General features: G+C 51.4%; 2 protein-coding genes across 3 annotated transcripts; one reads left to right on the forward strand and one right to left on the reverse strand.

Annotated features, from left to right (window-relative positions):
- Positions 1–7,257: 7,257 nt before the first annotated feature.
- On the forward strand, positions 7,258–9,030 carry LOC100904882 (methyltransferase-like protein 6). 2 transcript variants are annotated; one of them, XM_018641301.1, is made up of 7 exons: positions 7,258–7,360; positions 7,498–7,680; positions 7,790–7,978; positions 8,093–8,368; positions 8,453–8,517; positions 8,609–8,665; positions 8,762–9,030. In XM_018641301.1, the coding sequence occupies exons 2-7, from the start codon at positions 7,588–7,590 to the stop codon at positions 8,952–8,954; spliced, it is 873 nt and encodes a 290-aa protein (XP_018496817.1). In that variant the 5' UTR covers positions 7,258–7,360; positions 7,498–7,587; the 3' UTR covers positions 8,955–9,030. The 2 variants fall into 2 exon arrangements, with proteins under 2 accessions (XP_018496817.1, XP_003738034.1); XM_003737986.2 differs by having other exon boundaries at positions 7,268–7,680.
- A 598-nt stretch (positions 9,031–9,628) lies between these two features.
- On the reverse strand, positions 9,629–12,883 carry LOC100905026 (transmembrane protein 120B). The gene is made up of 11 exons (XM_003737987.2): positions 12,716–12,883; positions 12,102–12,202; positions 11,841–11,947; positions 11,607–11,725; positions 11,289–11,489; positions 11,051–11,209; positions 10,878–10,943; positions 10,576–10,696; positions 10,326–10,442; positions 10,065–10,219; positions 9,629–9,961 (listed from the first exon to the last, which is right to left on the reverse strand). Exons 3-11 carry the CDS (start codon positions 11,925–11,927, stop codon positions 9,916–9,918), a joined length of 1,071 nt encoding a protein of 356 aa, XP_003738035.1. The 5' UTR covers positions 11,928–11,947; positions 12,102–12,202; positions 12,716–12,883; the 3' UTR covers positions 9,629–9,915.
- Positions 12,884–13,075: the final 192 nt, after the last annotated feature.

Here is a 13,075-nt window from a genome sequence, read left to right on the forward strand (position 1 = left end):
CCCGAAGTTGAGGTCAGGGTGAGTTCGGTTGACGCGGTCGGGGAAGCTCCAATTGCGACCGAACCCGGTTCGTGAGTACTTGGAAAATCCACGCCGTTGTTGTATCGACTCCGTGCTTGAAAGAACGGCATGAGATAACTCAGGGGTAATTTCGAACATATTGTGGAGTTGTGATGCTGTCTATTTCCTCTGAAACGAGCCAGAATGACCGGATGACTCTTATCTAGCAGAAGATCTTCATTATCTCAGGCTCGCCTTATCGTCGAGGGGAAGAGAGATGCGTTGGAAAAAATACACATTGACAATTCAGAGGATTCAGATGCCGCTTAGGATTATGGCTGAGATATCTGTATCCTCGCTTGCCGACATTGACGCTTCAGCCTCGCCCGGATCACGCTCAGCTTCTTCCAGGTGTTGCCCTGCGAGCTCCACTCAATCCGAGTCTGCGAGAAAACTCCTGGTGACTTTTCTGTCTTCATATACATGCACAGCACTCCCATCCGATCTCCCGGCTTTTTGAGATTTTCAACGATCATCATCCACGAGTTTACCGTGCCTCTCACCCGCCGGAGCCATCCCCAGACGATCTTCCATCGTGGAGACTTATAGCTCGGCTCCGGAAAGAAAGGATCGCTTCATATTTCCTGTCGGCAAGGGTGACCATTCCGATCGACTAGGGCGACAAGTACTGATTTCCTCGGCGAACTCAAAAGAAGAAAGGCCTCCGTGATCATGAAGCAGGTCCTACTTCGCTCATCTGATGCTGAACTAGAAGTTTACGTCGCGTGTGACCGATTGTCTTCTGCGTAGTTCGGTCTGGGGTAGAGGGGTACGCACTGGGCGCTCGAACGGCGAAGGACTAGAACGGAACTTTGCCAAAACGAACCTCACGTCCACCCAGCACCCAGATGAATGTACATCTGCGGAGTATGAAAGACGGTTTGACAGACGCTTCGAAACCTGCCTGCACACACACCTGTAATGAGCTATTGGGTACACTCTAGTTAAGGAAAACAAGCATGAAGCGTGGACTGTAGATATGTGTTGTATTCTCTCTGCTCTCTTGTTTTTATATCGCTATCCCCTCTCTCTCCTACCATGTCTATCAATGCACGTCATCCCTGCTACGCGACTCGTGCCGCTTATCGATGCTCTCTACTCCACTTCTCACATTCGGCTGTTCTGACAGAATGATGTCCCAGCATTCGCCTGGTTATGATCAAGAGGTTGTTGGAGGATTCGCTCCCACCTATCCTGTCGGAACATCTCCGTCACCTTATCATTGTTGTCCATAACGTTGCGGCTTATGTCTTTGCCGAGATGGATATCTTGTCGGAGCTGGCGAGGTTCGCGTGGCTTCTGTGCCCCTTTCTTCACGAGTAACCGCAGTCTCCGCGAACGCAGCCTGCTGGCTCGGTGCTGGGTCCTGGATTGCTGCTCCTATCGTTAACCCAGAGCTCGTTCCCGTCTTCCCCGAAATGTCAGGCTCCTCCATGAAAGCATCATCCAAGCTCGGTGTCTCACCCGTCATCGATACGTTCCACTTGTCCAACATCATTGACAGGTCGCGATCTGTTTCATCATCCTTGTTGGCTTCAGCGCCTCCATGCGGCGAGTCTTGCCTTGACTCAGTCGGGAGGCTGACTACTGAAGTACCGCTGCTTGAGCTGGTATTCTGCTCTCGCGCTGGACCCTCGAACATAGGTCGGCTCTCGACAGCTCCAGATACATGCTCCGCGGTCTCGTCTCCCGAGTCATCGTCCGAATTAACGATCTCATCCTGGTCTTCTTCTGCCACCTTGAACAACTTCATCTGGGAGCAGTGGGCCGTCGTAGTATGTGTCGTTTTTCCCAATCTAGTGATCTGGTAGGCGTCATTCGGCAGCACTCGCGTCACTATCATTGGTCCTCGAAATTTCGGCTGCAGCTTTGTCGAGTATCCCGTCGGCAACGGTAACCGTCGAACTACCACGATATCACCGATGGAGTATCGAATCGCATGCAACCTTCTTTTCCTGTCATAGTGTTTCGAGTATTCCTCTTGAGCCCTCGCCACTGCCATTCGAACTTCATCACATAAGGATTGAGGAGGGCGCCACCCAACCGAATCTTGTTGCTGATCGATGAACTGCGACATGTTATCCAGTCTCGGCAAGTAACCATGTAGGATCTCGAATGGAGGTTTCCCTGTAGACTTCGCCGGGGCTCGATTTATGTGAGCTGCCACCTGCATCAGTTTGCCCACCCAATCTCTCTTCTCTGGGTGCGTGCACACTGTTCGCAGAACCGATATCAACGTCTTATTCATACGCTCTGTCTGTCCGTTGCTTTGAGGATGTTGGGTCGATGTTAATACATGTCGAATACCCTTCGCCCTCATGAGCTCCTTGAACCGGTGCGCCGTGAAACAGGTTCCTCTGTCTGATATCAGAACATCGGGAATCCCGTATCTGAAGAAGGTTTTCTCCAGGAAACTCACCACGCCTTTCGCTCCTGTGGATCTCACTGCCTCCAAAACCACATATTTCGACAAGCTATCCACCAGAACGATTATATGTTCCTTCCCGCACGATTTAGGTAAGGGCCCCACCAGGTCCATCATAACCTTCTGAAACGGTCTTCGGGCCGGTGGAACCGGTCGACAGATGCCCTCCTTGCGCGGCGCGCTCTCCTTGTTGAAGAGACACTCCAAGCAGACTCTCAGATGTTGATGCATATACTTCCTCATAGCCGGAAACCAGTACCTTTCCTGAGCAAGCTCGAGGGTTTTCGCAAGCCCAAAATGACCCGCCTTGTCGTGCACGAGCACACACACGTATTTCCGCATAGACGACGGGACAACGAACAGCAGCTTCGACGTACCGTTGACGGAAGACTTCCTGTATAGAATCCCCTCCTTCAAGACGAACTGATCCAGTTCTCGCACCCCCTTCTCTTGCATGTCCTTCGCTCGGTTCCGTAACTTCTCGTCTTGTTGCTGGATCATGGCCATGGACTCTTCAAATGTTGACAACTGCCACACCTTGCGAATCTCATCATTGGATCCCTTTGGCGCACTCGAATTCGGCGCGGTCGCCTCCACGCCCTCAACTTCCTCTCCAACCTGATGATCACCTTCAAATGTAGCTTCTTCGACGGGGTGGCGACTAAACGCATCAACATGCGGCATGTCTGTTCCAGCACGATGGACTACCTCGAACTCGAATTCTGCCAGCCTGTTCAGCCACCGAGCGATTTGGTTCGACGTCGCGGCATTGCTTTTCAGAGCTTGGACCGCAACGCAGTCACTTATCACTTGGAACTTCTCTCCATACACATAGTGTCGGAACCTCTCGCAGGCCCACACCACTGCTAACTGCTCCAGTTTGGTGGAGTGATACCGCCTTTCAGAAGCTGACAACCGTCGACTAATCGCGTATATCATTCTCCACCGTTCGTCAATCTTCTGCATCAAGGCAGCGCCGAGTCCGACGCCCGATGCATCCGTGTGTAACTGAATTGGACATCCTCGCGTGAATTTTGATAGAATTGGTCTTTCGAGTAATCGCTCCTTGAGCTGCACGAATGCCCGCTCACACTCGCTCTTCCATTCGAAAGCCGCATCCTTCTTCAAAAGTGACGTCAGTGGATCGCAAATCGATGCAAAACCCTGAATGAATCGCCGGAAGAATCCCACTAACCCAAGGAAGCTTCTGACGTCGTGAACTCCCTCCGGCCGTGGATACTGCTCGATTGCCTTGAGATTCGCTTCACCGGGTTGGATTCCTGTCTCAGAGATGGTGAACCCGAGGAATTCAACAGTCGTCATGAAGAATTTGCATTTTGATAAACGCACCGTCAACCGCGCCTCCTTCAAGACAGTGAATATCCTGGCGATCTGCTCGATATGCTCATCGCATCTATCCGCCGCCGTTATCATGTCGTCTATGAAGGGTATCATCACGCCCGCACCGACAATCGATTGAATTCTTGTCATCATTTCTTGGAATACTGCCGGGGCATTCGCTAAGCCCATCATCATGACTTGGGGCTCGTAATGCCCGTCAGGGGTGATGAAGGCTGCCTTTCTGGCCGAGCCGGAGCCATCGGAATCTGGAAATAGCCCCAGGCAAGATCAAACGTCGAGTATATACGCCTGCCGCCAATGTTGTCGAGGATATCATCGATCAAGGGAATCGGAAAATTTCTGCGGACCGTTTGGCTATTCAAGCGCCGGTAATCAATGACCAACCGAAACGTTCCGTCCTTCTTCTTAACCAGCATCACCGGACTGGCGTACGGTGACTGCGATTTCCGAATGATCCCTGTCTTCAACATGTTCTGCACGATCTCCTTCAGCGCGTCTCGTTCAATGCCCGACAACCGGAATGGTCTGCACCAGATGGGTCCGCTCCCCGGCGTCTCTTCGATTGTACACTCCGCCAGATCCGTACGCCCCAATTCGTCCATGGAAGTTGATATCACCTCTGGGAATCGATTCAAGACCTCAAGAAGTTTATCACGTACGCGCTGTGGAATCGAATCGGCTATGGTGACGTCCTGCTCCGTGAGCGGTCTCTGGATTCCGATTTGCTGGATCCTCTTGCTATCGACCTCGGTCATCACCTGCTCCAGAGCAAAGATATCTGATCCATCAACGATGCTAGCTCGAGCCACAGTTGCTCCCTTGCCATACCTCTTGTCTTGACGCTTGCCATTCCTCATGGGGAGGAAAACTGTTCCTCCCTCTGCTTTGCATAAAATAGCCTCTTCGTTCGGCTCTCTCACGAGCAGGGAGTGTACTCCCTTCCTGTCGATTTGTGCTTCAATGAGGCTGATTGATTTTGCCGGCACCGTTACCTCCTCTTTCACAGTCAGAAACACCCTGTTCACATCCGCTTGATTCCTCTTTTCCACCCCCCACGAAGCCACGGCCTTTTCCAAATCATCAGGTCTCAAGATCCACGATGATTCGCCACATAACAATGTCAGCATACCTCGTTTGAGGAAATCTCTTCCAATGAGGATATCTTTTCCGCTAATCGCCCCTTCGGGAAGCACTGTCAACGTTACGTCTTCGAATTCGAGTCCGTCGGTGATCATTCTCACCAGAGTTTGGCCCCGCGGCACGCACGCTCCACCGGCGATTCCAGTGACTAACTTGATGGGACTTGGAGATAGTTCCAGCTCCAGTTCTCTTGCTACCCTCTCGTCGGTCACCGTCAGCTCTGCTCCGGTGTCCAGTCGCGCTGTCCATGGCTTCCCGTTGATAGAGACATCCTTAATTTCCGCTGTCGGGGACGTTCCAGTGTCGTCCTGCATTGCCTTCTCCGTATCCATCTGGAGGACAGTTCTCGCGGTGCATTTCGAGGCGAAGTGACCTTTCTGATTACATTTGAAACATATGAGATCTGCTCTGTCGCTGGACGCACCTGCTCTCGGGGTTCTCGCCTCCATGTTCACTGACTCTTCGCGTTTACTTGCGGTCGCTGCGGCTCCCCGGATCAAGCCTCGATTCTGTCCGTCAGCTTCGCTCGAATTTCCGGGCTCTCGCCTGCTCCCAACTTCCGGATGTTCTGAGACGAACCGCGTCCCGTTGTCTCGCCTTCCTCCGATAGAGGTGCTGCCCGTCTTGCAGAACCTCGCCTTATGTCCTTCTGAGTTGCACTTGAAACATACGAGGGTCCGCGTGTTCTTTTGGCCTGCATCACTTCGACCCGGATTTGTGTCCACTCTGGTCTCGTTTCGGAATCGATTGAATGTCATGACGTCATTAATATCACGAATCACTGCCGATACATCCGCATGATACCGTCCCCGTACTTCGTTGACCAAGAATGAGTACTCCGCTGTCAATCCTCGTAATACGTAGTCCTTAATCGCCTCCGGCTCCAACCTCAATTGCAACGCCAGATTCTCCACTCTGCGCGCGTAAACTTCGAGGGTTTCGGACCGTTGTTGCTTGCATCTAAATAACTGATCCATGAGCGCTGCTTGCGTTTGCTTCGGTACATAGGCTCCGCGAAACTTCTGCTCCCACTCTTCGAACGACTCAATCGCGGCTCCATGATGTTTATGCCATATTTTCGCCGACCCGGCCATTTTGTTCAGAATCGTGCTCCTGGTGAAATCCGTAGACCATTTGCCTACCTGCCTCGCTAGCTTTAGCTGTGTTAGCCACTCCTCCGCAGTCAGGCCTGCCTCGCCGAAGAACCGATCCACCGAGCTCGAAGTATCCGCCTGTCTCTCCACGTATCTGACGCTAGGGGTCCCATCCGAACTATTGGACTTCGGCCCATCCGCTGCCGTCCTTCTGATTGCTTCCGCGATCACCTCGGCCATTTTCATCATTGATTCCGCGTCCATCGTCGAAGTGATTCGTTCACTTCCTTCTCGGGTCCTCGGAGTTCACGTGGTTTACTCCCTTTTCGGTCTTCGTCGACTTCTTCGTGTTTCCTTTCAGAGCTGACCCCACTTCTGACTTGTAATGAGCTATTGGGTACACTCTAGTTAAGGAAAACAAGCATGAAGCGTGGACTGTAGATATGTGTTGTATTCTCTCTGCTCTCTTGTTTTTATATCGCTATCCCCTCTCTCTCCTACCATGTCTATCAATGCACGTCATCCCTGCTACGCGACTCGTGCCGCTTATCGATGCTCTCTACTCCACTTCTCACACACCAGACCTGCCATCGGAGAACATGAAAAATTCTTCGGTGATAGCGATCGAGACGCGAGCCTAATTATTCATCCTCAGACTGCTGACCTCGTGAATATCAACCAGGGAGGGCTTTGTCGCAGGAAAGCCATCAAAGGAAACATTCACGTCGATATATCCTTGAAGACTCCGGGCCGCAATGGAAAAAGCTCCAATTGAAATGCATGGATAACAAGACTCGAGCGCAGCGCCATGAGGTCTCCCGATCCCAATTATTGCCACTCGGTGTCGACTCGATTGACACCTTATCCTGAGTACCTCCCGTGGAAGTGCATGATCTCGTCCGGCCTTCTACCTTCCGAGAGCGCCTTAAGTACAGCAGAACTCTCTATGTTTGCGGCCGATTGGACACTGCTTGACCAAGCTCCACCCATTTCCGCGTCACGGACTTTGGGGAGCGGAGACGGAGTTACTCATCCACTCTACATACTCCACATGATTTTACTGATCGGCCGATTGCCGGTTCAAACCGGCGGGCACCAAGTTGCGGGTCGAACAAATGGCGAAGACTCCTTTCTTGCCTTCTGCCCGTCAATTAAGACTCGTCAACATTATCCGTCGGAAGAATGTGGCGGTCGGAGAGAACAACTCTTGGACAAGGGAATTGTCATATTTCGCGCGGAGCCGTCCATTCGTGCCGTATATATGGCTCGAACATAAAGGGTCAGGGGCTTCTCGATCTACCTTAATCACCCCATTTTCACGGCACGGGATTTCGCGAGGGATTCTCGGTCTCACCGATCTCGCAAAGTTTCCGAAGAGGGCTCCGGTGTGCCATCCTCACGATGGGATCGTAACAGTCCGCAGTGTACGATCTCAGGCAACGCTCGGCGTCCTGACGGAGTTTCCGGATAGGCAGCGGTGAGGCGACATCCTATCCCAATGGATTTATGGCGATGGAGGAGAAAACACCAGTGACATTGGGCCACAGATCTCGGACTCTGACCGCGGAAGAAATCGAGAAACTCTCTGACGATAAGGAGGTGAGCCATGTGATTTTGAATCTCGAGCGCAGGCAAGAAATCGTGGGTCGTGCTCATGGAGTTTTCACGGAATCTTGATTGTAACAAGTTTCGCTCTGTTTCCTCGTAGACCGTTTCGGACTTCAAACAGCGGAAACTCGAAGAGGAAGCGAAAAAGCATTGGGACAAGTTCTACATGCGAAATGAGACGAGGTTCTTCAAGGATCGTCATTGGACGACACGCGAATTCGAAGAGCTCCTCGGTCAGGACTTCGAGTTACCCTCGAAGGCAACCGGAGATCAACCGACGCTTCTCGAAGTGAGCGATTCGATCTACTCTCATCTAGTTGAACATTCTGCCACCTATCCAGGTCTCTTGATGTCATTCCGGGTGACGATGACGCTCACTCGATTGTCGTCGTCCTCTGATTAGGTCGGATGCGGGGTCGGGAACATGATTGTGCCTCTGATCGAGGAAGGAAGCGCTTTTCGATTTCTGGCTTGCGACTTCAGCCCTCGCGCCGTGGCCTTGCTGAAAGAAAACCCTATGTTTTCGAAAGGATCCCACCGAGCCTTCGTCTGCGACATGACGACATCTCAACTTCTCGAGGAGGTGCCGAGAGAAAGCGTGGATATTGTCACAATGATATTCATGCTCTCAGCCATCAGTCCTGAGAAAATGCCGACTGTGATCAACAACGTATTCTCGGCGAGTTACATTTTCGCGTTCTTCTCATATCCATCGTTAGAGCAATGCGCTAGGCCGAAGTTCAACGTCTTCTCGAACACACAGGTTCTTCGTCCTGGGGGAATGGTGCTCTTCCGCGATTATGGATTGTACGATCAGGCTCAGTTGAGGTGCGCGGGCAGCATTGGAATGTATTCTGTCGGAGTTCTCGATTCCCTGAGATAATCGATTTGAATTGACCGAGCTCGCTTTTCTCGACAGGTTCAAACGCGGACACAAACTCCGGGAAAACTTCTACGCTCGACAAGACGGGACCAGGCGAGTTCCCTCGTTCGCAGACTCTGGCTAAATAAGTCATCGAGGGTCTCGTCATTCCTTTTCTCCGAGTTTCTCGAACTGATCTCATCTTTACAGAGCTTTCTACTTTTCGGAGGAAGTCGTGAAGTCTCTCTTCGAGTCGGCTGGATTCCAGACCAAGGAAAACTCTTACGTCACTCGAAGCACAATCAATCGAAAAGAAGGCATCGACGTACCCCGGATTTTTGTGCAGTCGAAGTTTGTCAAGCCCCAAGCACGATATCTCATGCAGTTTGCGGATGGAGTGTGATCCATATCGCCTCCGGTGGCTACTGCATCATCCATACGAACGTGATATTCCAACCAATAAAAACCAAGCTTCCCTTCTTATCTTCGTTTGCTTTATATTTTCTGTCATTCACTTGGAGAGATGCGCTTAGCTAGAATCCGCGGAGGAGTTCCACACGTTTTCCGTACTATCACGATGAGTATCGGCCGAACGCGATGACTATCTGATGATGGACGACGGTGGAACAGAGACAGTGACGGTTTTAGCTAGTTTCCGAAGTCGACGGGAAACGCCCAGAGCAGGATATAACAACTTTGAGGTCTCAAACCAGCTTTTCCCCGATTTCCAGATACATTCGGAATGCATGCGGATTCTCCCATTCGTCAGGAAATCGAGCCCCTCTGGAGAATCAGCTCTAGAATGAGAACTTCGATACCAAGGTCACATATTTCCGTCCATCCACAGAAGAGCTCGAGATGAGAATCGGGTGTCGCGGCCCGCCTCCGTTTGAGGGGCGGCGATGATCCGCTCTCGAAAAGGGTTCGAATCACGGCGAAACTAGATCATAAGCGGATGAAGATATATCACTTTCTGCTCACTGAATTTGAAAACAGCTAAACAGCAAACAGAGTTGCTCCGATGGCGACTTCCGCCAGGATCAGATCTCCAAGTACACAAATGCACGCGCAATATGCTTCCATCTGTCTTGTATTTTTGATTAATCCGGATAGAACATTCAGTTGGTTCACGTCCGATCGCTTGTCGCCGAATCCGTCGGCGGCTGATTTCACCCAGGGTCGAGCGTTGGCCAGGGAAGGCGCGTTCGCATTCGTTCGGATGAGCTCGTGTCCCGTCACCGGCTGCTCGCGGACTCTGTGCAAAGCGCCGTCCGCAACGCCGCACGTCCTAGGCAGCTCCTCGGGGACCGGGGGGAAGCCTCGTAGTCAATTCGAGTTTCGAACAGGAGTGGACGAGAGACAGTCTACTGGAATTTCTTCAAGAGTTCAAGGGGATCCGGGAAGTGGTACCTGAGAAAGGGAAGGGCCTATCAGAAACTCCTCGGGGAACGGGATCGATGCGGGGTCGTTCCGAGATACGATGAAGCCTCCATGAACTACGATTCCTTCGTACTTGTATTTCGAGTAGATGGCCATGGTCGTCGTCAGAATGTTGCCGAGGAACATGACTCCGAAAAGAACTGCGGCGGCAGCACCGTGCCACGTGTAGGTGTCGGGGTGGGTGTGTATCAGATCCATGAGTAGATAAACCATGTAAAGTTGGAGGAACTGCAAAGACCAAAGACGATTCAAAATATTCCACTCAGAACTCAATTAAAAGAGAGCCGAGAGAAGAGCCCCTACATGGATTGTGATCTAAATACGGAGTACTCACGTAAACGGCGTAGAGGAAGGGCATCAGCAAGAAGAAATCTCTAAACATTGGCCCGGCCAACGATGTACGAATGCCCTCAACGCTCACTTCCATAGGATTTGCTTTGTCACCAAGAGCCTGAATGAACAAAAAGTTGAAACAGAATTTTTTTCCCCGAGTTGGGTCCGCTGGAGGGGCAGAGCTGATTCTGAGGTCAGTTGCTAACGAGATTATTCTGATATGCGTACGCCTTGGTTGCCGGCGCTCTTACCTGCAGCCGATACAACGTGCCGGCTTGATAACGATACTGCATCTGATGCGCGAGAAGCATTGTACAAGTATACACCAGGAACCACCATCGAAAATGTTGTTGGAATCCCTCCTTATCGGCCCTGCAACTCAGAGACAATTGAGATGAAAACGTATCACTCACACGGCACCGTTGACATCGTGTCAGCTGACAGAGCGGATATGAGACGGTGTCGCTGTCGTCGACACGTCGGATCAGCTAGCGGAGCAAGATGCATATCAATCGATAATCGAAGTTATCCGATAGCTAGAAGTCAGACTCACCATAAGACGACGATGCCTGAGAGACCCGTGGCGATGAAATGGTAGATTCGCCACCAACCGTTGATGCTGCGGAAACCGAACACGCATCAGAACCCGAACTCCGACCCGGAGACCCTCTTTATGAGACACTCCCAGAAATATTCGACTCATGAAGATGTTGCGCTGAGACTTACTTGCTGCCATTTACTTTCAGGATACTCTCTCGAATGGTGAGAGTACAATAGAACCAAACCAATGCGAATACGAGTACCGAGTCCCATATGCAACCCGGTCCCATATAAAGACACAGTAGTGAGAGAAACAGTAGTGCCCATGTGACGAATAGCTTGAAACTGAAAAAAAGGGATGTCGTATTCTATCGCTTCCCTTCCCGATACTAGTCTTTAAGCTGCGGGGAGCCAGCGCACTCACTTCTCGTATTCGATTTTGTAGTTCAGCTTCAGCTTATTCGAACGCATGTTGACATTCATGCTGCCAAGCACGAGATAAAGGTAGAAGCCGCTCTGAGCCGGAAGATTCCGGCGGACGAGTTTTATCGCTTGCTCGAGCTCTGTGATACTGGTCTCGAGTTCTGTGCGATTTGATTCGAGCTCGACCGGAAGTTGCTTCAAACTGCAACGATTCATCCATAGAGTATTAGAAGTTGCTCCGTGTGTTCCATTGGTCTTCGGTCGAATAATTTCTGGTCATTTATCATCAAGATGAAGTCGATGCTGAGAAGTAACTCACGCGGCCAACTGTTTCCGAAGAGGCTCCAGATTATGGAGGAGGTGTTTGACTTGTTTTTCGCAGAATTCCTCGCTCATCGATAGAGCTTTGATCTGTGAGGTATACGCGACGAACGCTGGCTGGAAACGCAATATCTTTGATAAGGGTCCGATCGGGAATGCAACGTAATCTCGGGTCTTTGGAATTATTCTGGTCTGACGTCTCCTCTCCGCGATAACGTGATCATGAACTGACCTGGAGCTTGTCCTCATACTCCGCATGGGTTTTGGCCAACTCGGAAGCGATCTGAGTCAGCTTCTCTGCTCCGTCCCCAGACTCCATGTTGCAAGATGTTGTTGCCACTAGAAATTATGGGAGGTCACCGTCGAAGTTCTCATCCGTTGAAGAGTTTCTGTCCCTCGACTTATCGCGGAATCGGATAAGCTCCCCAGAAATCGCACGAGCGATACGGCGCGGATTATCGAATTTTATCAGAAGGAAATCAAGGATACTCACACCGGATATCTTTTCATCCGAGAGACTGTCCCGTTGGAGGACAACTCCGGAGCGGAGTGCGCGCTCAGTTTACAGAGCTACGATGTTTCTGCTGCGATCTTCTGTAGACACGAAACCACCGATGAATTATTATCATACGACCGCCACGGCCAACGAGCGAAAACTTTGGATTGAGGGACAGCTCCTCACCGAAGTTCCGAAATCACCCGATTCCCCTGTTTGGAAGGCGGAGACTCGGAAGGATTCCTCACGCTCGGTCTGACAGGAGGTCCTGAGCGACACAATTCGCGAAGAGACAGGCCTCTCAACCGAGACCAAGAGAGCAAAGTTTACGACACAGTGTTGTCAGATTGCTCATTGCGAGAGTTTCCGACGAATCAAGCACGTCAGGATTAGATCACACCGCACTACATCAGTCGGCAGCCGGTCTACATACGTCAAGCGCGAACGGCAGCAGCTCAGAGATTCCGGGCGAAACAGGTCCTGCTCCACACAGCGTCAAACGTCAGAATTCGACTCTAAGCTCGTATCGCCTAGCGAGACGTGGATCGCTGAGCTCTGCTTTGCAATTGAAAAAGTTTCAATTGACCGTTGTGAAAAAGCCTCCAACTAACCGTTAGAGTCTCGAGATGACGTCGGACGATTGACAGTAAGACGCACGTCACAGGTCAGTCAGCTCGCGGCTCGAATACGAGCGGTCTGGGCTGTCCAACTGCTGTTGCTGCGGCTGACGGATAGATAGGTATTACATCCGCCGTTGCTGTCTTCACTAGAGACTTCTTGCATCACCAAAACACCACACACTGTTTTGCCAGGACGGACGTAGCGCCACCTAGCGGGATTCTCATCGCGCAGAGCCCGAGTTCCTTGGGTCACATTACTGGCGTGGATTCGGTCTGTTCATGTCGCATGCGAGTACGAGATGGTGCCTGGACGTCGGGCGACGTTCGGAGCCTGAAATCGCGATCGACGGC

The sequence above is a fragment of the Galendromus occidentalis genome, unplaced genomic scaffold (assembly GCF_000255335.2).
Source record: "Galendromus occidentalis unplaced genomic scaffold, Mocc_1.1 scf7180000075740, whole genome shotgun sequence".
NCBI lineage: Eukaryota > Metazoa > Arthropoda > Arachnida > Mesostigmata > Phytoseiidae > Galendromus > Galendromus occidentalis.

Excerpts from the sequence above, each read along its gene's own strand:
- LOC100905026 (XM_003737987.2), bottom strand. The coding sequence starts at position 11,927 with ATGGAGTCTGGGGACGGAGCAGAGAAGCTGACTCAGATCGCTTCCGAG. Across the intron at positions 10,443-10,575 it reads GCACGTTGTATCGGCTGCAG|GCTCTTGGTGACAAAGCAAA; the intron begins GTAAGAGCGCCG and ends TTGTTCATTCAG. Across the intron at positions 10,220-10,325 it reads CCTTCCTCTACGCCGTTTAC|TTCCTCCAACTTTACATGGT; the intron begins GTGAGTACTCCG and ends TGGTCTTTGCAG.
- LOC100904882 (XM_018641301.1), top strand. The coding sequence starts at position 7,588 with ATGGCGATGGAGGAGAAAACACCAGTGACATTGGGCCACAGATCTCGG. Across the intron at positions 7,979-8,092 it reads ATCAACCGACGCTTCTCGAA|GTCGGATGCGGGGTCGGGAA; the intron begins GTGAGCGATTCG and ends TCCTCTGATTAG. Across the intron at positions 8,666-8,761 it reads GCTCGACAAGACGGGACCAG|AGCTTTCTACTTTTCGGAGG; the intron begins GCGAGTTCCCTC and ends TCATCTTTACAG.